Below are 25,447 nucleotides of genomic sequence, written 5' to 3'. Positions count from 1 at the left end.
AAGACTTAAAAAATTATGACAAAATAAATCCCTTATCCATATGGTAATACCAGGCATGCTTGCACGTACGCACAAGCAAATCCCTAGTGTAGCCCCTCTCGAGTTGTTTGTTAATCAAAATGTCAGATTCCCTGAAATAGTCCTCCCTTAAAGTGAAATTTCTCCTTAAACTCATGAACTGCCCAAAGGGCATCTTTACTCTTAGACTCCTGGGGTAATAGTTGGAGTACCTGAGAAGTGTATTGCACTCAGTGGGTTTTCTATAGATAGTTATACACAATTTTTGATCAACCACTTTGATCGTGATATTCAAGAAATCCATGGAGAAAATGCAGTATAACATTGTAAATTGGATGTCATGGCATCTCTCTTTAAGCTAGGTTATACATTTTTTTAACTCGGTCAAATTCCCTGTTCAAATCATAAAGACATCTTCTATGTATCTTTTCCATAGGGTAATGATATTGATAAAGGGGTTTGATTTGGGGTATAGGTCGTTGTGTTCATAGCTATCCATACATATATGAGCCAGTTCTGGAGATAAACCTGTTCACATCCTCGCACCTTTGTTCTGGTAAAAACCCCAAAAAAAGGATTCCTAGAAACAAGAAGTTTTTTATAATGGCGATCTACAATAATGGTACCATAAAGTCAGTGGGTACCTGCATAAGTCTAGGTCTTTTTTCGAGCGTATCCCTTATCACCTCAAGTGCTTCCTTTTGTGGAATATTAGTGTGTAATGAGGCAATGTCCATTGTGATAGAAAACTGGATGTCACTTGCAAAGGGATGATCTTAGATCTGTCTGATAACATCCATAGTGTTCCCGACATGTGTTCTTGTATCAGAGACAAACATTTTAATGAACACATCTATGTATTTATAGAGTGGTACCAAAATTGAGCCACACTCCGACAAAGTGGAATGGTCAGGGGGGTTTTCCATCCATTTGTGTATTTTTGGAAAAGTGTATATTGTCGGAATACGGGGTGCTTTTTATTGAGATCCTCATACTCCAACTCACTCAGGTAATCCTCGGCCAGTCCTTTGTACACCACTGATCTCATTAGTCAGCTACCCTCCTGTGTTGGATTGATTCTGAATTTCTTCTAGTGTTCTTGTTACATTCAATTGCAATAAAATGTCATTGGTGTAATCCTCCATGTCCTAGATCACTATTGCTCCCCCTTTATCAGTATGGTTGACTATTACATTGGTGTTTTCCTTTATTGTCTTCAGCACCAGTGTTTCAGGCTTGGTTGTATTGTATTTTATATATTCCCTCTTTTCCAATCATTGTGTCACATCACTCAAGACCACCTTTCTGAAGGATTAAATCTGGTGTGCTTTGTGTGTGTTAGTGGTGTAAATGTTGATGGGGGTCTCAGTCCAGTGACATCTTTTTTGCTAAAGTAATGCCTTAATCATTCTTCCCAAAAGAAATTATGTAGCTTCGTATTGATGTTGAAGGTGTTTGGGACATTGATAGGCACAAAACATACACCCCTGGACAAGATCTGTGATTCTGCTATTGTCAGTGTATAATCGGACAAGTTAATGATTGTCTTACTGTCTACCACCGGTAGTACTGCTTACGGGTTTGTCTCTCCTGATTAAAGTATGTCTCTCGTTTATGCCCCTTGTTACCTCTGCCTGACCTCCACCCTACCATCTTCCCTCTGGGGTCTCCACACGCCCTTGACTAAAAGAGTACTATCTATGTAGTTATCAGAAGCTGTGTGCACTGCTGAACTTGGTCTGCTTGTTCAGGGTCTCTGAACCACTTGATGCTAAGGACTCAGGAAAAGTGATATCCCTAGTCTGTGAGGCTTTACCTCTGTTGAGGTATCTCCCATGATTTTCCTGTGGGTCATATTATATACATTATATGTATAAGTGTGCCCATTGTGATTTATTAAGGAAAATACTGTCTTTTGATGAGGGGATTGGCATCCGACCTCTTGCTACAAAACATTTTTGGAAACACACGCTAACAGTAGTGCTATTCCAGCTATCTTTATGACATTTGAGGACAGACATTAGTCTTGAGTCTAAATCAGTCTTTTTTTAAAGAGATGTGTTTCTTGAATGCATTTGTTGCTAAGCATTTTATGGGAGAATTCAAGTTTATAAAATTAAAGCCTATTATTCTCAACACTATGCCAGTTCTCACGGTTTATACGCAGTGGTGCGATAAGTCATGTTAGTTTGTATGGTAATACTCTGTGTGGCAAAAACCACCGCAATGGAGCGCACACCGGAGGAGGGGCTAGCGGTGTGCGCTCCATTGATGACTAAACACAATACGGCTCCCTTGAGCTTTGGGCCGACGGGCTCTTGGACGACGCACCTGCGTGCCGGTTCTGGCATCGAGGCCTTTGACTGTTGTGTGGCGGCCTTCTCTTCCACCCCTAACGATCTTTCTCTACTGATGAGGGAAGTTATCCCGAAACCCGAGACATGTCTTGGGCGATATCCTAAAACCCGGGACATGTATCGGGTCTAGAGATTCATCAGTCCAACAAGTACCGACTTGCACCCACCTGGGTGATCCACTAAAGAACTACAAGTACCAGAGTCCCGAGGGGCGACCCGGAGGAGGGGCTAGTGGTGTGCGCTCCATTGATGACTAAACACAATACGGCTCCCCTGAGCTTTGGGCCGACGGGCTCTTGGACGACGCACCTGCGTGCCGGTTCTGGCATCGAGGCCTTTGACTGTTGTGTGGCGGCCTTCTCTTCCACCCCTAACGATCTTTCTCTACTGATGAGGGAAGTTATCCCGAAACCCGAGACATGTCTCGGGCGATATCCTAAAACCCAGGACATGTATCGGGTCTAGAGATTCATCAGTCCAACAAGTACCGACTTGCACCCACCTGGGTGATCCACTAAAGGACTACAAGTACCAGAGTCCCGAGGGGCGACCCAGAGGAGGGGCTAGCGGTGTGCGCTCCATTGATGACTAAATACTCTGTGTGGCGTCTGAGTTTCCACAAGAACTACAGCAGTTTCCTATTCCCTTCAACATGAAAAACATCAATGGGCAAACAGTACCCATCATATCCTCTGTGACCTGGACTCAGTCCTTTGGACTACTTAAGGTTCCCTTTCATAGGGGAGTCAGTATTCCTCACGTTTCACTCTCTCTCCTACATTGTTATTGCCTTCAATTCTCCACTGGTCTGGGCCGCATAGGTGTGATGTCTTTGTCCAGTGGCAGTGCCATGAAGGATCGCAATCCTAATTTGTGTCTGAAGCCGAGGCTGCGTCTCTAGTGCTCTCATTTCCCTACAACGAGAGAATGGTGTCTCTTAGATGTTTAAATATGTTGATACGTCAGCACATGCTGCTGCAATGTCCTCCAGGGTAGCTTTATCTTGCCACAATTGTGGTCTAATAATTTATTATTCTCATCCAGTTCATTGGGAGTAACTGCACTGCTGGCAGGTATTAGCCTCAGTTGTGCCATCCAAGGCCAGATCTAGGAGCTTCTTGCTTTCTTTAGGGATCTGAGATTTCTCCTCTTGCCTTGACAAATATAGATGATACAACAGGGTTGGCCCTATTGGTATAGGATCTCGTGGGCTCGAAGAAAAGCTTCACCATTTTTAATTCTCTTCTTTTGAAGTACTGGATCGAGCCTGACAGTGCTGGATTTTTCTTCTACTTGCTACGGTCATAATCTTGACTTTTTCTTCATAGTAGTGCACGACGTCTAGAAGAAGTTTACACTCTCCCTATTCTGTGAGCTCCATGTAGATGTGGTGGAGGGGCCACTGCTGACTGAATGCAATAGCTTGCAGATGTACACCTTGTTATCTTGGCCTTAGACCCCTCATGGAAAGCCTCTGATCTGAATATTGTTTCTGGTGCTAATCTTCAATAAGAAATATAAAGTAATTAAAAATTATAATTTACAAATAGCCCAATCCTAAAACTTACATGAATGACCTTTGTTATCTCTGTTGAATTGTTACCTTAACTCTTTACCAACTCTCCAAAGCATTATACAGAAGAACATACACAAAAGATATTTACCTTGAAGAGATCTCGCAGATTAAATGTGTAATGGCACTTGGCTGGAGTAGGGAGCATGCTGTTGCACATTTTATAGTATATGGCAATAGAGGCGGATGCCAGAAGGTCCCTGCATTTCAGAACATCAGGCAAGAAATCATTGTGCTGCAAATATATTCCCAACTGGATCTAAAGAATGAGAAGAAATGACATTACAGACTTTGCTTGCATGGTTTCTAAAGAAGGGTTATTGTGGTAGATATTGTAAGCTGAAATAGTAGCACCAGGAGTAAGAGGTTTGCGAACAATTAATTCACCATATTTATAATGATAGGGCTGGTTGGTATGCTTAAAAAAAGAATTAGGTTAGCGTTATTACTGTAGTTTTCCCTCTTTAGCATATTCTTGTCTTCATTGGTCCTTTCAACGAATCCAATCCACATGTATTTTTCCATCACTTAAAATAAGTTGTTTTCTATGTGCTTCAATGTATAAAGTACAAATTATTGTTACTTATGAATATAACTTACTATGGCTCATTTGCATCCTCCACATACGTCTTCAGCAAATAGTGTTTATGATCATCTGTTAAATGCTTGGTTGTACTTCATTTGTTTAAAGGCCAACCCAAATGATGACTTTGAATCCTCGAAAGAAAATGATTTAAACCCTCACAATATCCAATTTGAATACAATATTCAGGGTAGACACATGGGTTCGTTCGAAATGTCTATTTACAGAAAAATGAAATGTTCTATGAGGTTGCCTAAACTACACTGAGTGTAGAGCACAGAAGGAAACGCATTCCCGAGGATTCATGTGGTTTAGAGAGATCACAAGGGGTATCCTTTTCAGGATGCATGCACCCTCATCCACCAAGGTGGCATGCTTCATTACTGGGTAAAGTAAAGTAAAGTCCACATTTGTAAAGCGCACAATCACCCGTTAGGGTCTCTAGGCGCTGGGGGCCGTCGGGAAGATTAAGCGAGCTATTGCCCAGAGTCACATGGTGCTGGGCTAACCTGCCGCCGGAGCCGGGGATCGAACAGTGGTCCCCAGATTCCAGCATCAGTCGCCCTGGCCGCGGCGCCACACCTGGGTCCAGCCCCTCACAGCACCCATCACCCAGTTTCACCACTGTTTCCCTATAACCTCCATGTGCAGTAAAACGATTTCCACCAAAGAGCTCCCGGTCTGCTGTGAATTGCACCCAGCTGATCCATCTCCATATGTTGCAGTGCTACCAGCGGGCGAGGCAGAACTGATGACTGAGTGAGGAACGTTTCTGCCTTGAAATGACCACCATCTTTGGAACTCTAAGTAGAAGTAGGGCATGTATGCTACTGGAGGAGGGGGGACATTCCCAGGCTCAATGTCTTTTTGGTTCAAATTAATATTTCTCCAATATAACATCCTTAATCATCCAGTTAAACTGCCAGGCATATATAAAACCATAGGTGTCCAAGGGCAACTGCACGATAAAAAAGCTATCTTCTTTCTATGAAGTGAGACCCGATTGACCTACTTGATAGTTTGTAAAAACATCAATACACAAAATACAAGGACATATATGTAAGGATCATGCCAGAAAAAGCTATTTGCACCCCAGCTATGCATGTTCCAATCACTATATTTTAGGTCAGGAATGAAACCATTTTTCTTTTTTGGAACAATATTGGCCTTCCCGAGAAAGGTGGCCTCAGAGCAACTTGTATTTTCTTGCAGCTGTATCACTAAGAATTCTTTCCATTAGAGCAACTGAAAACAAATTGTTTGCTAATGCAGCCTGGGGAAGGTAGCCTTGATTAAATAGCAAACCCACCTGTGTATTTCATACTGGTACTCGCTTCGGCAGGGAGATAAAACATGTATGATTCACATAGGCTTCTTAACTAATACATTTCAGGTAGTTAGACTAAAATATTAACTAAAGGAGAAGGCACACATGCTAGACACCTTGAGGAAACATCATAACATTAAAAAGCAAATATATATTATTAAAGACCAGGGGAGCCCAAGTGTATTAACGGGGCGAGGGTAAAAGTATTTTATAGGAACATTGGTCCCTTACTTGAAAAATAACACACAAAAAATCAACACATAGAGGTACAGTAAGGTCTATGTTAGCAGTCCAAATGGAAAAACAAGATATTTATTTAGTTAAAAAATAACACCAATACAGGGTAATACCGCCACAGTAGTGCCTTAGCTGCAACAGAGAAATTGGCACCTTTTCCCCCACGGTGTGGAGCTGCTGCTCCCTTCAACCTTACTGGTATAAAATATTGACATACGTCGGCAAGATACTTTCTTGGGATATTCCTTTCGTCCCCAGATTAGTTCTGCTCCATAGCACAGATGGAATAGGGGCAATAGGTGCAAACAGCACCTATTTTTCCTAGGGCTCACACTCGCTAAACGGGACATCGCCCAGCATTGGAAGAGTAACATTGCGCAACCCCTGGGAAAATGGAAAAAAGCTTTAGAATGGTGCATGGGGATGGAACTTGCGGTGTTTCAGGCACGGGGTTGCACACAAAAACACCAGAAGATATGGCAGCAATGGGAAGCCTATAGAGGTATTGACTTACCTTTCATAGATTCACCGGAATCCCTGATACAGCAGGAAAGTATTTACTGATGTAGGCCTCGTGAGATAAGATATGATCATCCATACTGTTATAATGCGGTGATGATTGAGGGATGCGGGATGGGGAGATTGCCTGATCTGTGCACAGTTTAGCATGTTTAATGTATAGCTTATTTATTTTTGGTTTTCATTATCATTATTCTTTTTTTTACACATGTTCTTAATTGTACATGGCGGCATCTATATTGAACTCTATCAAAGTGTAGGCCTCTGGCCGCTATTTACCGCATACAAAACTGAATAAAATTTGTTTATAAAAATATAACACCAATTCAGTGGAAGAACAAGCAAAAGAGAAGTTAAAAAACATCTAAGCTCAGACATTGCTTCATGTGACTACAACGAAAACATAATAGACATAGTACCATGACTCAAATCGTAGATAAATAATTATTCATGCGAGCATAGGTACTTAAAAATATACCGTATGTGAGATGACCATTATGTTTTCATTGTAGTCACATGGAGTAATGTCTGAGCATAGAAGTTTTTTAACTTCTCTTTTGTTTGTTCTCCCACTATATTGATGTGTTATTTTTAACTAAATCAATATCTTGATTTTCCATTTGGACACCTAACATATACCTCATTGTACCTCTATGTATTGTTTTTTTTTTGTAATTTTGCAAATAAGGGACCAATGTTCTTAAAATAAAAAAAAAATAATAACTAAAAAGGAAATAGAACTCACTGGCATTCAAACTCACAACCATATTGTTTCTGTAGGTTCAAGTGCAGACTTTAGCCATAGGTGTAATTTGTTCCCAATAGACTAGGAATTCTGCTTTCATATATGGCAAAAACATACTTTACCTGGAAGATATGCTGCAAACTCTGTATAGAAGGCTGAGGTAGAGCCAGTATGCAAAAGTGTTTGAGGAGTCGAGGGCTGATCTCATTTCTCCCACCACCTGGTGGAGCACAGGCAGCAATCAGTGATACATCCTGTACGTGCTGAAATAAACAAAGAAGGGACTCTATTGAAAGGACTGCACTGCAGAGCCTAATGAATAGAGAACAGTACATTTGCATAAGCTTCCATTACATGGACATCAAAGAGCTGTAAAGAATGTAATCTAAGATTGTTTGTGTCAGGTTGCAGCTCTGCCTAATTTCTTTTCCTGGGACCCTTTATGTATATTTAAGTTAGGGGACTTCTGGGAGGGCCATCATATTGAATAATTTAGGGATTTGTCTACCAAATATGACCTTCAGAAATCCTGGTCTCTAATTATCTGTAGCTTAGATGTGCTTTGGGTTCTCATCTTGTTGTGCCACAGGTCGTCCCATATTTCAGCCCAGTTGAGGCTAAATTCGCCAATAGGAGTCTTAAAATAAAAGGGTTATCAAGAGTATACAGGACCCTAGTTGGTAATATTCGTAACCTTTTATATCCCTTTCAGAGAAATATGAAATGGATGTGGGGGACCTACCTACAGAGGAATGAAGAGATGCCAAGATGGCCCCAGAAGAAGTTGTCACATCTGGTAGGCTTTGCCTGATTCAATTTAAGTACCTACACAGGTCTAATATATTGAGATATCATTTTGCCCCCCCCAGATTTTTACTGGATTTCCTTTCTGAATATTTTAATTCATGAGGTTTTCCTGGTGCTGTCAGTGTTCTCTTCTGAAAAGTATCTCGATTTTCTTGTGACTATTTCCCCCTCCATTTAGAGCACCTACGTTTCTGGCCTCAAGCCAGGGGTTTTTCTATCTTCTTGTCTTTTCACCAGAAAGTGATATTTAAAGGAGCCCCATGTCCTATTAGGGGTGTTCTAAAATCTAGTAAGGCTTAGTGGCGAAAGAGGAGAATTGCTCAATCTTTGGGCCAACAAGACAGTAAAGACTGGGGCATCCTCTACAACCAGAACGTGACACTGTGAGCTCATCAATTTTTAGCCCACGAGTCGTAGCCAGAGCTACCACAAGCCAGCAGTGCCCTCACCCTTGTTCTGCACTTTGGAATATGGATGTAGGGGCCGGGAGATTTAGAGACCCAACTGTTTCTTGTTTTTTGGTTTTTTTAAAATCTCTTTATTTGCATCAGATTGGTCCACAGAAGCTTACAAGCACATGGCGTGAAAATAACATCAGAAACTTCATTAGCAAGCATACAAAATAAACATCTGCAAGGCATGACCAATAATATGACGAACAGTGTTACGCATTCTAGAAACTCCATTTTCCGTTTTCTAGTTCTGTCAGTGATACGCACACATGCGAGGATGATGCAAAGAGATAAACATAATTCAAAACACATCAAAAAGAAAGATGCCAACGAAAGAGAGAGAGCGACGAGCAACACATCAATCATGACAAGGTGGCAATAGCGGTTGCATAGGCGATCATAGGACACCGGTGTAACATATGAGGGAATACAAGCGAAACAGTCTGGGCACTCTGGAACCAGTGACCAACAAGACAGGGGACCACACATCTCGTCGCCAGGCATCCCCAACAATGGTGTCTGTAGCACCCCTCCACATTCCTGCCGCAGCGCAGCAATACTGCAAAACAGCCCCGACTCAGCAAACAGTGCACCCATGTCGGGCGAACAGCATCTATCCCACCCCCTCTGGAACAATAGAGCTCGCAGCCGAAGACTGCGCAGCTTGTGTTAACTTGCTGATGTACTGTCTGTATGGGCCCCAGATATCGACAGGGCGCGAGGCCGTTGGGATCTGTGCGGAGTACTCCACGCTGTTAATATTACACTGGGCCAGGCTGCGGAGCCATGCTTTGGAGGTGGGAGGTCGTCTGGAACCCCAGAGTATCGCAATTTCCCGCTTTGCGAGCAGAAAACCAATGGCAGCAAGCTTCCGCGTGGTGCGGGGAAGCTCAACAACATATCCCAACAGCGCAATCTCAGGTATGGGACGTAGGACACACTCTAGAATGTCACCCAACACTCAGTGCACCTGCAGCCAGTAGTCCTGTAGTTTGGGACACGTCCAGGTAAGGTGTGCAAAGTCGGCATGTGGGGCCCTGCATTTGGGACAGCAATGTGGCCTCGATGGGTCGAGCCTGTGAGCCAAGGCCGGCGTGAAATACAGCCGCCGCAAGAACTTGAAATGTATCAGTTTGTGTCTGCTGTTGACAGAGACGCTTTTGGTGGCCTGGCAGCAGGCGGACCATTGGTCATCAGTGATAGGGCCGCCCAGGTCAGCCTCCCACGCTGCTCGAACTCGTGCGTCCGAAGCAGGAAGAGCCGCCACACAGATTCTGTACAACCTAGAGACCGCATGCGCACCAGTTGGGGACTGTATCAAGAAAGTCAGGGCCTCCATCTCGTCCGGTGGAAGCGGGAAAGAGGGGAACTGTGCCCTGAGCATGGATCCCAACCGGGTCAAAACAAATGAGTCCATGAACGTCCGATCGGTAAATCGGTGGTCGTCCGTCACCGAAAAAACATGCCCTTCCGGGAACAAATCCCCTATTGTGGGACCCAACTGTTTCTTCAAAATAAACATTATTGATAGAATGTTTTTGTTGAAAGATTCCCACTGTGCCAGAAATGGTACTGCACAGTTTAAGCCACCACCCTCGCCTTAGCAGAATTGGTTTAGAAACCTCATCCAAGAGTCATCATCCGAACTACTCTAAACCCGACTCTGCTTCACAGTGTGTAGACGGGGGCATTCTCTTTCTATTTTTCTCTAAGGAATGTCTAAGCCTAGAGTAAAGGATTCATTTATAAATCTCAGTCTCTTATTCTTGCATTTATTTTGCATTGGCCATGATGGACTCAAAAGGGAGTCATGGTCGCCTAAGTGTTTAGAACAATCATATTTCTCATTCATGGTGGCTACTAACTCAAGCAATCAATTTTCTTTATCTAGAGCACGGGCCTAAGCATGTGAAATGTTTCCTGGGTCTCATCCTGTGCTGGGTTATTTTCAGATATTGAATCTGCAGAGGGAATAGTATAGTTTAGATTATGCTGGGCCTCATATAGAGGTGGGTGGTTAGAAGGATCCAACAAGAATCAACGGAGGTTCTTTCCACCCACCTCAACATCCCCCTACTAATTTAGAGTATAGAGGGAGGCACTGATTCTAAGGGCAGAGCGAAGTCTCAGACATCAATGGATATTCTAGGAAAATTACATTTCTTGCTAAATCTGACTTCACTGACCAATCACACCATCAAAAACACCCCTCTGTCTTGATAGCTTAGAATTCCCACACTTCTTTCTTCCAAATTGATGTTACTCTTATTTATCTATGTTTCTGAGTTGTAGAAAGGCTTTGGCATATGCTGCTCTCTACACTTTGTTTACAGCGTAGTTTAGCATTCTATCACATCAACATCACATAAGTATATTGCGTATCTTGTTCCTCCATCTTGCATAGTGTGCCCTAAAAGGTGTCAGCAGTTTGAAGTGATATACAGGTTAGCACCTCTCTTCCTCTTCAGGAATCATGGTACGGTGAAGCTTGTTCATAACTACTGATGAGCAGGATAGGATGGCACAACACCCGCAAAACACCTTGTAAGAGATAATCTATTGAAAACTAGTGCCAGCCTAAGACTTGCACAGCCAGATTTAAACATGAGCATATTGAGTTTAGAGGGCAAAATGCAACCAACCATGATTTTCTGGATTAGAAAGTTAATTTTAACTTGACACTTCAGGTTATTTTGTATTTGATATGATTTGCAAAGTTTAGCACCAAGAGAAAAACATTATGCAAAATGTACTTTTACATAGATTGCATTGCATTAAATTGTATAATATACCTTCCATGACAGTTGCTTAGTGTCGAAAAATCCGCCTAGTTCTAGGAACTGTCGTATCAACTCCAGAGGAGGCTGTGCACCATACTGTTCTGGTACTGGCATATTCAGATCGTCAATAAATACTGCCACCTTGAAAGAAAGGTACAAATCAACTATCAAGTAATTTATAACTAAATACAATGAGTGCAGTCTTGGTTATTCTTCCTTGTGTTTGTTTAGTTACTCACTTTGAACAGCACAACTTTAACCTCACTGAACCTTCCGAGAACTCTCAAATAGATAATTATGGAAGCCAGCGAAGAAAAACTGACTTGAGAAATCTCTGCACTAACTTTCCCTAAAAGACACACATAGGCATCTGCTTTTATCTCTATTAAAGGTAAAATCTCTGTTTTCACTTTGGTTGGTCACTTTTAGAGTATTTTGTATGTACCTTGTCCATGTTTGTTAGTCAAATGACCTTACTAAAGGCAGCTATGAAGGTGTTTAAAAATAAGGCCTGGGCAGATGTTGGAAACCAGTGGCCACGGTATGCCAATTTTGCAAAGCTAGTGATTTTTGCACTATGGGCTAGGGAGAAGGTGCATTTCACTGCATGTAGGTGCTTTTCCCTATTGAGCTCGCTTAAGAAGCAGTTAGAAGAATCATCTGCAGAGTGTTTTAATGCTTATCAAAAATGTACTTAAGTGATAAACATAGATGTTTGGTAAATATCCCGAAATAACACATTTAATAAAAATTGCTTTTCTCTGTTTGAAAGCCCTACATTTCTGATTGAACCAGTAGCTGCGGAGGATAACATGTTTGCATTTTGCCACATGTTCTGCCACATGCCTGTACATATCACTTCCAGAGTTGCTGAATTGGCCAGCATTTATACAGATATTAGAAGAAGAATACCTGGATTGCTCAGTTGCAAGTGTGGGCATCCTGAGTGTGCCAATACCCAACTTTGACAAATATAATTGCTAATGTGCAGGCCATGGAAAATACCTTGAGAAATGTATTCTTGGTGCTTTGAAGCACTGTTTTGAAATTTAACTAGTTCTGGACGTTTTTGGATGAAGTACCTTGTAGTGTATAGGAAGTGCATGTTGGCATGCCTGATATGTGTGCATACGTGGAACTCTTCACTTGACATTCCCCATAAAAGTGGTGCCACATGCTACAGGCATGAATTGATGGATGGTGGTACATCAGGTTAAGCTGAGCATGTACATGTGCTAACTATAACTGTATGCCAGTTATGTGAGTTGGATGTGTTTGCGCATTATAAGATACACATTCAGATGCTGTTCACAAGCAGATGTTTTGGAGTTAAAGGACATCCCTATAGGTAGAGTGAGGGATGGGGAACCATCTCTGTGCCGACTCCCTTTCTCCACCGATGAAGGAGTCAAAGTGAAAATGAAACTGTTAGTATCTTTGAGATGCACCAGGACTGGGCCCCTGCTTACCTGCATGGGTGCAGTGGTAAAATCTAAATCTCCTAACTGCATCAACCTATTGATTTACATATGGACCAGGACAAGTCAGCTTGTGGTTTTTCTTGTTGTACATTTTCATCTTTTAGCCGATGGTAGCCCAGTTCATTGGTTGCAGCACAGTGCGTTGTTAAATCTTACCTTTCGAAATCTTGGTGCTCCAAGAGTGTCTTTGCCTTTCCTTGACAGCTTGTTGAGGATCTGTGCCTGTGTTCTGGCAGCACTGGTGTGGGCTCCAAATTGAATCGCTGACACAATAATACCCTTTGTTCTTTTGGACAGATGAGAACTTCCGTACACCAGACTATCAGCATCAATGCTAGCAAGAGAGATCTCTTTAATAAAGGTGATACAAGAGAACTGTTAGATACTATGTAGGAAAAAGCTCCTCAATATATTATTTCTTATGTGATTCACTCCAGTTGGACTGAAAAAAAATATTTTGATTATCAACTTTCTTTTATCCTGGCTGCTACCATGATGCAGTTAAGTATGTAATATTTGTATTCTATAGCGGAATATGCATTTTGGATAATTTTCCTGCAAAACCTCTCCTCTTACTTTGTATTCCTGCTAATCTTTATATATTTCCCAATAAGAAATTAGACACTGATGCCTCAAGTGTGTACAACTCCATTCCTCTCAAACCATATATCCTGAATGCGCACACATTTGCATGTTCATGTATTATAATTACAAAGATTTACTTCATTTTTTGCATTTTTTGAAGGCCACACTCCTGGCCAGTTATTTGGCTCAAGTGCTGTGCAAATGTTTTCACTAAAAAAGCATGCATGGATAATGTGCTAGCCTTTCTAATGCTATTTAAATAATTTAATACACTGCATACATAGCTCCAAGGAGTTGTTTACAGAGATACAATCCTTTACTACGATATAGGCCTGATGCACTAAGTTTTCATTCAAAACAGTTGTTGCAAATGGCACAAACGTTTTGAGCCGACTTTTGTACTACTAGGTTGGTTCACAAAAGTCTGAATTGTGGTGGGTTGTAATCCAACATACCTCATCAATATTGTTGAGGTAGGTAGCAACTTGAGACTCATTATAATTAGATACCATCACAGGGAGAGAGGCCTGCTGGGATCAGCAGACCATCATGTCTGAGAATGCATTAAATGTAAACAAAGATCATTATCCTTAAAGGGAATAGGGTAGCATTTGAAAAGAAAAAATGTTTTTCTTCAAAGTTTGTTGGGAAGTGGAGAGTGGTCCCCGGGACCACTGCCTACTCATACTGTTCACAAATAGCAAGGGCTCCCAAGGGTGCAAATGAGTTACCACTTCTACTCTGGAGTCTTTAACTTTTTAGGTTTTATGACCTATTACAGAAACATGACACGTACTGGAACACAAGCAACCCAAGACCTGTTTGCACCTTATTAGGGCTCCTCAGTCAGCCAGAGGTTAGTTCTAGTGGCACAGTGTGCATGGTACCCAAGTCTGGCCATACCTGGGTTGCTTGTGTTCAAGTTCAGGGAGGACCTGGCCTGGCAGTTCAACCTGGACTGTTCTTATTGGAGCAAGGTCAAGGCTGATTTGCATAATGCTGGGTCCAAACTGAGGTGGCATGGGGTGCAATAAAATGATAGACTCAAATGTGGCCCAAGTAATTACCAGTGGCTCAGATTAATTCAAGCATTCCATTCATCACTTTTTTATATACTTTAGTGCGACGTCCTAAGTGTGATGGGTTTGCTCAGATGTGGGTACCGTACACACTGAGCCACTGGAGTCAAGTGACACCCGACTGAAGAGCCCAGTCGGGGCAAAACCTGTCTTGGATTGCTTATGTTCCAGTTCCGAGAGGACTTGGCCTGGTAGTTCTGGCTTGACTGTTCTAATTGGAGCATGGTCAAGGCTCATTTCTATATGGCTAGGTCGAAACTGAGAAGAGAGGGTGTGCAAACTAGCAATGGACTGGGAGCCGGCCTCAAGTAATTACCAGTGGCTGGGGTTAATTCAAGCATTCTACAGATTGCTTTTTGTAAAATTCAGGGCAACATACCAAAACACATCATTATTTGAAAGAGACACCCTAAACATGCCTTTTCCAACTATCGATTCGTAATGCCTTTTAAACCTATTATGCAATTCAGTAACATGTTACAGAATCTCAAAATGGGGTCAATAGATTTTAAAAAGCCATTTTGTGGTCACAAACTCTATGATCACAAAATGGCTTTGTACATCAGGCCCACAGCATCTTAAACTCAGCATAGCAAGTATGAATTCAGTAAAAACCAGAGCATAATCAGGAGGGGGTCGGTGGAAACATATTGGCAACACATTGTATAAGCATTTGTTTTACATCACACAGTGTACATAATTAAAAATACTAAAGGTTGGATTTCTTGGTGATAATTTGATTTGCCCAAATGTTCTCAATATTTTGTAAACTGCCAAAGCAAGGAATAGAACCCATATAACCAAGGTACAAGGTATACTTGGTAAACTCAAACATATATGGACAATGTTAGTAAATACAAATACAGTAACAATGGTGGAACATGCCAGACACAACTAGAACACTTAAATTACAACAGAAGCATCCTCTACATTCATTCTACCATGCACAGAAATCATATTGTTGTGTAACTTTGGTATCACCCCTTAGAAAAGGTTTCTGCATTGGTTAGTTTTGCCCCATACTAAACAACAGCCTACTACACGACACATGTGTCGTGTGATTTTAACACTAAGATAGGCTCAGGCAGACAAGGATGAAGCCACCAAAGCTCTCACTTGCCACCATGACTTTATAAATATCTCAATTAAGTGGTCTGCTGTTGTTGCTTACATCTTAGATATCCTTATGATGTCAGCCAACACAGCTTTGCAAGCAATATTTGCATGGCGTTCTACATTTTACACTGCAGTAGTGTAGATACAAATAAAATATATTCATGTTCAATGGCAACCAAGATTGACTGCTATCCTTTAGAAATTAACCTTAATCCTATACAGATAGTAATGTTTGCTCTTAATTCTAAAATTGATCATAATGTGATAAATAACGGTGTCACTGACATTTTGAAGGAGAAATCAAGCTTAGCTCAACATAAGAGACTTATATGACTTGAAATTATTGAAATCTTCCATTAAGAAGATCAAAAAACAAACCCAAAATATAAATCATATAGACAAAATAATTGTAAATTGCTACTAGTGATCTAGAAATCCTACTATTAAATTGAAAACAGTCAAATGCAACCTAATTTGAATGCAACAGCGGGATAGTGACTGTTGAAAACTAAAAACTATGAGTATTATGCACCCCGGAATGGCAAGTAAAAAAGAATCATTGAACAAATATAGGACTTTCTAGACAGATTTTAGAATTACTGACAAAGAAAATTTGACAATATGAATTCTTGACTTGAGCAATCTAATAGGTAGTTGGAAGAACTTGTGACCAAAAAAGAAAATAAATTTGGGGTCAGCTTCTGCACTTACATGCCTCTTTTGGAGGGACTACAGTGAAATATGAACTTAAAAAAGGAAAATATAAACACCTTGTCTGCATAGTCTGCTAAGTAACCAGTTTGGAAGATGACACCAACAGTTCCAGTTTGGGTTAACAGACATGTTTCTAGGTTGATAACAACACTTTGTTTTCATATGTGTGTAAATCTTATGCGACGCAATCTTTAAAAAAGGAGCCAGCTTTTTGGAGGCCATATAGCTCTTAATTTGTCATACATAGTTTCTCCAATCCTACCCCTCTCCTCTACTGATAATCATTCTAATATTAGATCCATAAAGAGGAAACTCCGGCAACACAATCTATCACTCCAGCTCAAAGATGAGTTTTGTAAATGTATCCTTTCTTCTTATAAGATTACAAACTGTTGCCACTCTCCTCAACATCTCAGTTTGCAGGAGTAGGTCTCATCGATTGCCTTTTAAACCTTGTTCTTCTCCTTAAAACCTGACTGCCTTCTACCTGATTCAGCTTTCTAAGTCCAAATCCAAGAAGGAGGTAATAGAGCCATTGGTCCTTCCTTGAATGCTGCTGGTATGATGCAAGTGGCTCGTAATCTCTCTGGTGTGGCGTCCCAAAAGCGGCATCTCATATCTTCTTTTTTTGCTTTGCCATTTCCTGATCTCTTGAGGATTTCAGAGCTCCCTTCGATGTGTTCCATTTTAATAATGTGAGCACAGCTAATTCCAATCTGAAAATCCATTTGAATACATTGCTTCATCTGTTTGGTTTTTGTTTTTGCTAAATATTGTGGTTTCCAGCTTGACTTTCAGCCTCTTCCCCAGGGTGGCCAAAGTCAAAGTAGTTTATTGTGATGATTATTTAAAATCTTACAACATTACACATCTAAAAGAAATAATTAAAAATATATATTCCAGCATAAAATCACGTAAAATGTCATTGCGTGACCATTACAAACAGTTAAGTATTTGCAATAATTACATCTCCGAGTTTCCTTTTAACTAACAGTAGGAATTTTACAAAGGAAGCGTTTAAAACAATACCATTTGAGGCCATACACTTAATCACCGCCTGCCTGCATGTCCGTATGCCGCGTGACTTGAGAGGAACCTTAAGCAATGTTTTTCTCTCTTGAAGGAGTTCAGGGCAGATACACAGAAGATGTTGAATGTCTTCCTCGCCCCTGTTACATAGTCTACATTTCGTTTGGGTTTCTTGAAAATCCCATTGGGGAGATGACAGAGCCCTGGCATGGATCCAAATCTTGCTTTAAGGAGCACCTGCTTGTTTTTTTCCGTCCACTGGGTTTTCAGATATTGTTGTATCTCCTTCTTTTTATAGCCATTTAGCACCGTCCAGGCATGTTTTCTCTTGATAATGGTAGCCTTATTCTTTAGATTGGTTAGATGGTCTGCGGTTTTATTAATGATTTTCTTAAATGATGACTTGGTTATATTCGTTTCCCATATAGACATGACCCCAAACTCATTAATTGCATCTCTAAGGTAAAGAGCTGCACTAGAGTTAGTGTCCTTCTTTATTTCTCTCCATAGGAGCAAGGATAACCCATTTTGGTGGTCACTTTTTATTTGGTTCCAGACTTTAATAAAATGACCTTGCCTTGCAAACTGTTGATTTGTTAGGCCAAACTCCAACCTTACTTGCGCCGGGGAAGCGTTCACTGGGAGATGGAAAAGTGCTCGGTATACCCTGGTTATGATTTTGTTCAAAGTATCACTATCTTTACCCATTAAAGCTTCACTACCATATGTAATAGTGGGTAAGAGTTTTGCACCAACAATGCTCAGGAGAGGACCATAGGTCAGGCTGGGAAGAGACTTTTGCACAGTTCTAAATGCAGCAGTTAATGCGTTCGCTTTTCTTTGAGCGTCAGTTTTTTGTAGATGGTAATTGCCCTTTGCATTGAATAATATGCCTAGGTATTTATCGACCTCTACTTGTTCAAGCTCATTTTTACCCATGAACCATTGGCTTTTATGTTTCATTTTAGCGTTTTTGGCAACTACCAAAATCTTAGTTTTGGTCTCGTTTATAACCATTCCATTCTCTTTTGAGTAGGTATAGGTCCTTCTCATTAAGCGCTGAAGGTCCACTTTTGTGTGGCTCATAAGTATGACGTCGTCCGCATACATCAAGCTTGTGAGCCACTTGTCAGCTAGTTTCGGCGGATTTGCGTTTTCTTTGTCCAATATTCCTGGTAGGTCAGCAAGAAACAAATTAAAAAGAAGGGGGGCTAAAACACAGCCCTGCTTCAAACCTTCATTTGCTGTAATCTCCCTGGATAGTGTATGCCCGTTACCCATCCTCACCCTCACCCATGTCTCTGAGTATAGAAGGCGAATTAGCTTAAGTAGGGGAACTGGAATTTTCATTTTTTCTAGCTTTTCCCAGAGTAATTTTCGGTTGGGCGAGAACCAGTATATTAGTAGTAGTTCCTAATCCTCGTATAAAGCCTGTTTGGTTTAAGGGCATTCTTTTTTCTTCCGTCAGTTAGTTTAGTTAGTATTATTCTGACAAATAGCTTGGCATCAGAGTCTTGCAGTGTGATCAACCTATAGTTTTCTGGCAGTGCCCAATTTCCTTTTTTAAAGATTGGGGTTATTAGGGATCCGCGCCATGACTTGGGTACCTTTCCTGTCAGCGCGACTTCTAAATACAATTTCTCTAGGATTGTTGCCCATAATTCTGGATTTTCTTTCAAGAGTGCAAACGGAATCCCATTTGGTCCCGGAGCATCGTTCTTCTGTTGATTTATAAGTTTCATTATCTCTTCTTTTTCAATGGGAAATTGCATATCCGTATCACTATCTTGATAAGTAATGTCATTCTCATTGTCGGATTTACGCACCTGTTGCAATTCCAGTGAAGATGTGTGTATAGAGTCTTGATTCAAATGTCTCCTCAGGAACTTGTCCCATTCCTGCTCAGTTAAAGGTGATGAGACTGCTTGCTTGTTGGGTCTAGCAAGGCTATTGATAAAATACCAGAAGTCTCTTGAATTCTTCTGTTTACTGGCATGGAATATTATATGCTCAGACGTGAGTCCCATGCTCACCACACCACTAGAGTCAAGCTATCCAGGCTGAAGACGGCTGATAGCCAGAAACCGGTCCTAGGATGCTTGATTCCGGTCCAGGAAAGACATGGCTTGGCAGTTCGGGCTGGACTGTTCCCATGAGGCACAGGGTCAAGGCTGATTTGCATATGGCCATGTCTGAACTGGGGTGGTGTGGAGTGCAAAAAAACGATGGATTTAGGCCCAGATCCCTGTACTGGGGTGAATGTATGACATTGTTCTGCATTCTGTACATCAACTGTTGGTTTTGCATTTGTCTCCCCAAGTGGGATGGGTATGCTCAGACTTGAGTCCCATGCTCTCCACACCACTGAAGTCAAGCTATCCTGGCTAAGGATGGCTGATAGCCAGAAACCGGTCCTAGGATGCTTGATTCCGGTCCAGGAAAGACATGGCTTGGCAGTTTGGGCTGGACTGTTCCCATGAGGCACAGGGTCAAGGCTGATTTGCATATGGCCATGTCTGAACTCGGGTGTTGTGGAGTGCAAAAAAATGATGGATTTAGGCCCAGATCTATGTACTGGGATGAATGTATGACAGTGTTCTGCATTCTGTCCATCAACTGTTGGTTTTGCATTGAATATTTTTGCCAGATAGCTTGTTTCGCTTTGTTTTTCTCACCCCATAATAATTTTTTTATATTCTGATTTAATAACTTTAGGTTTCCAAGGTTTTCTGCTTTTACATCCGGTTTCTTCCTTAATCTGATAATCCTATTTTGTTCTTCCTTCAGTGACCTTATTGTGTGCGGCAGGTTTAAATTAGCTTCATTTTCCTTTTTAGGTTCATTCCCGTATTTAAACTTTTTTGTTTTTGTTTGCCCTTGTGTTTTAGTCAACATCCCAGTCAGATTTTCCCATTGTTCGATTGCTGTTTGGCCAGAAATATAATTATTTGCATTCTTTGATATATGCAAGTTTCCATCACCTTTTTTAACCTTGCTTTTTAACATAATAGGCGTGGTCTCTGATCAGTTTGTTAGAGTGGTAGGCTCTCCTCTAGTTTCTCTGAAAAATCACTTGGTGGGCATGGTCAAATGTGATTTCTTCTAAGGTCCTTAACTCCTCCTTCTTTTTTGCTTGTATTTTCTTGAATTCCCATAATCTGGATGATGCAGTGCCTTGTTTTTTTGCAATTTAGTCTTTCCTGTGGTGCTCAGAGATGTACTTTCATTTCCTTGATTCTTCTCTTGTTAATTACACCTCGTTTGGTGACCTCAAATTTCTGACACTCTCCCCAGCGTGTTAGCTTCCCTGGATACATTCGTAATTGACTAATTGACCACAGCTTACATATTGCTAATCAGTGTGGTAAATTCTACCAAAGGCTGTTGGAGATCCCCCTTGAAATTGGAGGCTCAGCCGCTGTCAGATTTTGCTCTTTGTTTTTGGAGTCATCTTAGGAGCCCATTGATCTTCCTGATAAGAGTTCCCTAATTGCAAAATTACTTTTAATGGGAAATCTCTCTTGACTTTAAACTCGATTATAATCTTGCCTCCATTTTTTATTGGCTTCAGTTGAGCTTCACACATAGTGGAAGCCCTAATTTTTTGTCTTCTTTGTGATAGCAGAGTACTAAGTGAGGAGTTTTGAATTATGTCAGAGATATGTGGGGTAGAATGTAAAGCTCAAGCTTTGTAAGTTCTGTATTTCTTCCACTCGTCTGCCTGGCTAAACAATTACAGTAGGCTCTTGAGTTTCAATTTTTTTTAAAAACACATTTTATTGAGGAAAGAAAAAGACACATTACAACATAATACGTTGCACCATACATTACAGAACCTGGCGGCACCTGCCCCCACTCATATATACATCACCAAACAAGGATATGACCCCCCCAATGTGGGGCACCCCAGCCACAAATGCATGTTATTCGTCCTGCGGAAGCCGCATCATTGGTGCATAATATCATCGTCTTCATGGCACTGAGAATATATAAAATACAAAATAGACCCAATTTCTTCCCCCACCCCACCACCACAACTCCATAGCCTGTACAATGTACCATATCTTGCATGAAGGTAGTCCATGGCTCCCATATATTATCTATGTCATGTTTAGGTATCCCCTTCGGTCCGCTCTACTGCCATCGAGCATTGTCCATCCTATATGGTCATTATAAACGTGCACCTCCGTTGCATAGGGCTCCTGAACGATGGCGCTCTATGGATGCAGGGCTCTGTAACCCAGAAACCACTGCCGCAGCCCTTAACGAATACCGGAGGGCGCATCGCCTATGGGGATACATTCAGGGGCTCCAGAGATCGGGAGCACTAAAGCGTTGCAAAGTAAACAAAACAAAGGAAACTTATGAAAACTCTAAGAACATCCCCCCTCCCTCCCACTAACTTGCGCAACATTCCATTGGGTTCACATCGCGGCACAGTATAGGGTCATGAGACATGCGTGCAGAGGAAGCGCATACACAGATCCACAGAGCTACAGTCTCCCCAGGATTCCGCCTACGCCCGCCCTTCCCCTCCCGGACACCCCCACCCAGTAGGTCCCCCCTGTTCACTCCCCAGGGAGATCCGCCTGCACAGCTGGGGCATCCAACCACAGCCCCCTATACTCGGCCCACCTCTTCCATATTTTATAATGTTTGCAGGGGCATCCAGGTGCCTGAAAGATGGGTTGCTCCAATCCCATATTGAAATCAAGGCCCTTTTTCCAAAGTGATAATGGCGGAGCCTGAACGTCTTACCACTTACTTGCAATGTCCCGCCTCGCCAAGGTGAGCCCCAGGAGTAACAGGTGACGTTTATAGATATTGCCTCCCACTCCCTCCATTACATGCAAAAGGGCAAGCTGGGGCGTTCGCGTGAGCTCCCACCCCAGAACCTCCTCTAGGCAGGAGAACACCCCCCTCCAGAACTGATCCAACCCAGGGCAAGTCCATATCGTGTCTAAGAACGTGCCTTCCTCCCGACCACACCGAAGGCAGTCCAGGGATGCCACCAGTCCCGCCCGCCACAGCCGGGCCCTCGTGAAGTAGACCCGATGCAGGTACTTAAACTGTATTAGCCGAAGACGCATAGCTATTGCCGCCCCTCGCGGAGCAGCTAATGCCTCCCTCCAATCTTCCTCCTCCAGGGTACCTTCGTCCGCCTCCCATGTCCTTCTCAGATCATCCAGGGTCGGCGCGCTTTGGGTGACCAGCGATTGGTATATCTTGGTTATTTTCTTTGTCTCCAGGTCGCCCATGAAAACCTTAGCTTCCAGGGGGATAAACTCCGGGAAGATGGCCACTCCCTCCAGGTAAGGGGACAGCGCGTGCCGGATCTGCAGGTAACGGAAGAATTGTGTCTTTGGCATACTAAACTCCCTCTGGAGCTCTGCGAAGGACTTTAAGGTCCCCTGCCTGAGCACATCACCCAGAGTCGAGACCCCAATGGCGTCCCATCCACCAAAGCCCCGGAGGGCCGCCAGCTCCGGCAGGCGCCCATTGTGCCACAGCAGGGTTTCCCTGGTAAGGGTACCCCACCACCCCATGCGCTTCAATGATTGTCTCCATATGCGGAATATCAGTCTAGCGCCCGGTGGTAGCTCCTTTAGCAAGGGCGTCGAGTACAGAATGGTAAGTAGGGAGTGCGGGTCCATTAGGCCTAGCGCGTACGCCGGGTCCCCCCTGTCCCCGTACTACCAGTCGTTCAGTACTAGAAGGTGGGAGGCCTGATAATAGGACAAGACATCGGAGGTTGCTAGACCTCCGCAGTAGGTGGAAAGGAAGCATTTACAGATTGCTATGCGTACCGCCCCCCCACCCCGCCCACCCAAAGAAATTGCCCCAGCGCAGAATTAACCTGCTGGAACCATTTCGGCGCAATCGGATATGGATGGTTTTGGAGCTGATAAAGCAACCGGGGAAGTGCGACCATTTTAAAAATAGCTCAGCGACCGTAGATGGTAAGGGGCATACGCGACCAGAGTTTCATGTCAGCTCGAGCCCGTTCCCACACTGGCGCAAGGTTTGTCTCCCACGCCACCGCCGGCGCGTCAGTAAGGAACACCCCCAGGTATCGGAGGCCGCCATCAGCCCGCTGCATAGCAGAGGCCCAGGAGCCCACCAACCCGGATCTCCCAGTATCCACAGGGTGGACTTCCGGGGATTCATGTTTCATGATTCATTCCCCAAAGATGCGCATGATCTCCAGGATCCTCGGACCCGATTTTTCCAGGTCAGTCAAAAAGAAAAGAACATCATCGGTGTACAGTGCGATCCTGTCCGCTTGAGTTTCAATTTTACTTCTCTTACTTGTTAGGAAATGTCCTTTTTGTCGCAGGACTGTATTTACAACAATTGTACATTATCAAGGTTACAGGAGTCAAAGACAGTAGTTATTTCTTAGCAGCACAGCATTGAGACCAGTGGTAGTAATAGGATTGAGATCTCTAGTACAGTGACCTCTGACGTCCTTTGCTGACTATTTTTCTGGGCACAATGGCCATCTTCTTTAGTGTCTTGCTGTTAGCGCAGGCCCCAACAGCTTTCAATAGGATCAAGCTAATGCCACCTTCTGGCTCTGCCCATTTTTTCAAACCACGAGCACACTCAACAAAGCATTTCCTACCTCCTCTACTGAAGAATCTCCCAGGCACCCACTCCCTGTTCAGTCACACATCTGTGTCAATCCATCCACTGAGCACATCACCTGTCTAATTCACTGACCATGAGGATGCTACTCAAACCCCTTCGTTCCACAGGTTACGGTCCTCCAGGGTCGCTGCTATTCCTCTTTTTTGGCAATAATGTTTTATTAGAGTAAATAAAATGACATACAGTCATGGAATACTATCTACAGGGTTTGGATTAACAAAACACTTCTTATATTTAATATGTATTAGGCAGCAGAATTTAAGAACTTCAAGGTAGAGGAAAGTTTAACAAAGAGGGGTCTGGGTATTCAGAACAAGCAAAATGGGGCAAATGGGGCTGAGTACTGAGCCCCATATATCTCATCAGATTACCAAGTCATCAGTTTCAGAGACAACAGTTGGGAGTGTGCTAGGTAGCATAGTGTGGGTCAAATCAGACATGGGGATGGCGTCCTTGAGCCAGAGCACTAAATGTGGAGGCAACAGTAGACTTAGAGAGAGGTAGGACAGGCTGGCAAAGATTTAACAGCAATAGATGTCGCAAATGCACTGCAGAGGATTCAGGAATGAAGGTCAAGAAGATGTTTTCCCAAAGAATATTGCTGAGAGTCTGGTAAGTTGGTCATATATCTTGTCCAGTAAGGGTAGGGTTGCTCCATAAGAGCACATGCATGAGATGGTGTGGAAGGATATTTCCAGGATCCACTGAAAAATGTGGGGCCTTGTAGCTCCCCAACTGTGCAACCATGATCAGTCAGATAGATGGAAATGAGTTACTTACCGATGACTACGGTTATCCAGTATTGGTATCTTTCATAGATTCACATGCCTGAATCATTCCCCGTCGTCGAGATGGGAGTCCCATTGTATCATAATCAAAAAGTATTTATATAATGCATAGGCTATAATGCCCCTGAGCAATGTTTTATATAGCCTATCAATGTCCTTTAAAAAAAAGGACTAATTGTTGAATGCAGCCAATCAGCTGCTAGCACCCTCTAGAACTTTCCCAGCAGAGGCAGTTTCCCTCAGATTTTCCCAGCACACGTGAGAAGTGAGTATTTGAGTTAATGAATAATATGGAAACAGCCTCTATGGGGAGGAGGGTGGGTGCAAGTGAATCTATGAAAGATATTAATACTGGATAACTGTAGTTACAGGTAAGTAACTTACCCCCAGATGCATCAAGCCCAGATTCTGCGAATTCTAAATTGCAAAAAATACAGAATCGCAAATTAGAATTCGCAGAATGGGATGCATCAATCAAAGCCAACCAAAAAAGCGATTCGCAGTCGGCCGCAATCGCCGATTGCGAATTCCGCTAAATCCTACAAAGATCGCAGAATCGCCGGTTTCCCATGTTGAAATTGCGATTTCGCAATTACCGAAATCGCA

The 25,447-nt window shown here is 42.5% G+C and overlaps 1 protein-coding gene across 1 annotated transcript in view; it reads right to left on the bottom strand.

Moving 5' to 3' along the window:
* Positions 1-25,447, bottom strand: part of DNAH14 (dynein axonemal heavy chain 14) — a 1,144,348-nt gene that overhangs the window by 514,847 nt on the left and 604,054 nt on the right. Inside the window, exons 49-52 of the mRNA XM_078647362.1 lie at positions 13,036-13,229; positions 11,411-11,539; positions 7,482-7,622; positions 4,040-4,207 (exon numbers count right to left, since the gene is read on the bottom strand). Of these exons, the coding sequence (XP_078503488.1) occupies positions 4,040-4,207; positions 7,482-7,622; positions 11,411-11,539; positions 13,036-13,229 (632 nt within the window). The remainder of the gene's footprint in view (positions 1-4,039; positions 4,208-7,481; positions 7,623-11,410; positions 11,540-13,035; positions 13,230-25,447) is intronic.

This window comes from Lissotriton helveticus, chromosome 6 (assembly GCF_964261635.1).
Source record: "Lissotriton helveticus chromosome 6, aLisHel1.1, whole genome shotgun sequence".
NCBI lineage: Eukaryota > Metazoa > Chordata > Amphibia > Caudata > Salamandridae > Lissotriton > Lissotriton helveticus.
The sequence above is the reverse complement of the archived record's forward strand: the minus strand, read 5'-3'. Positions and strand labels throughout refer to the sequence as shown.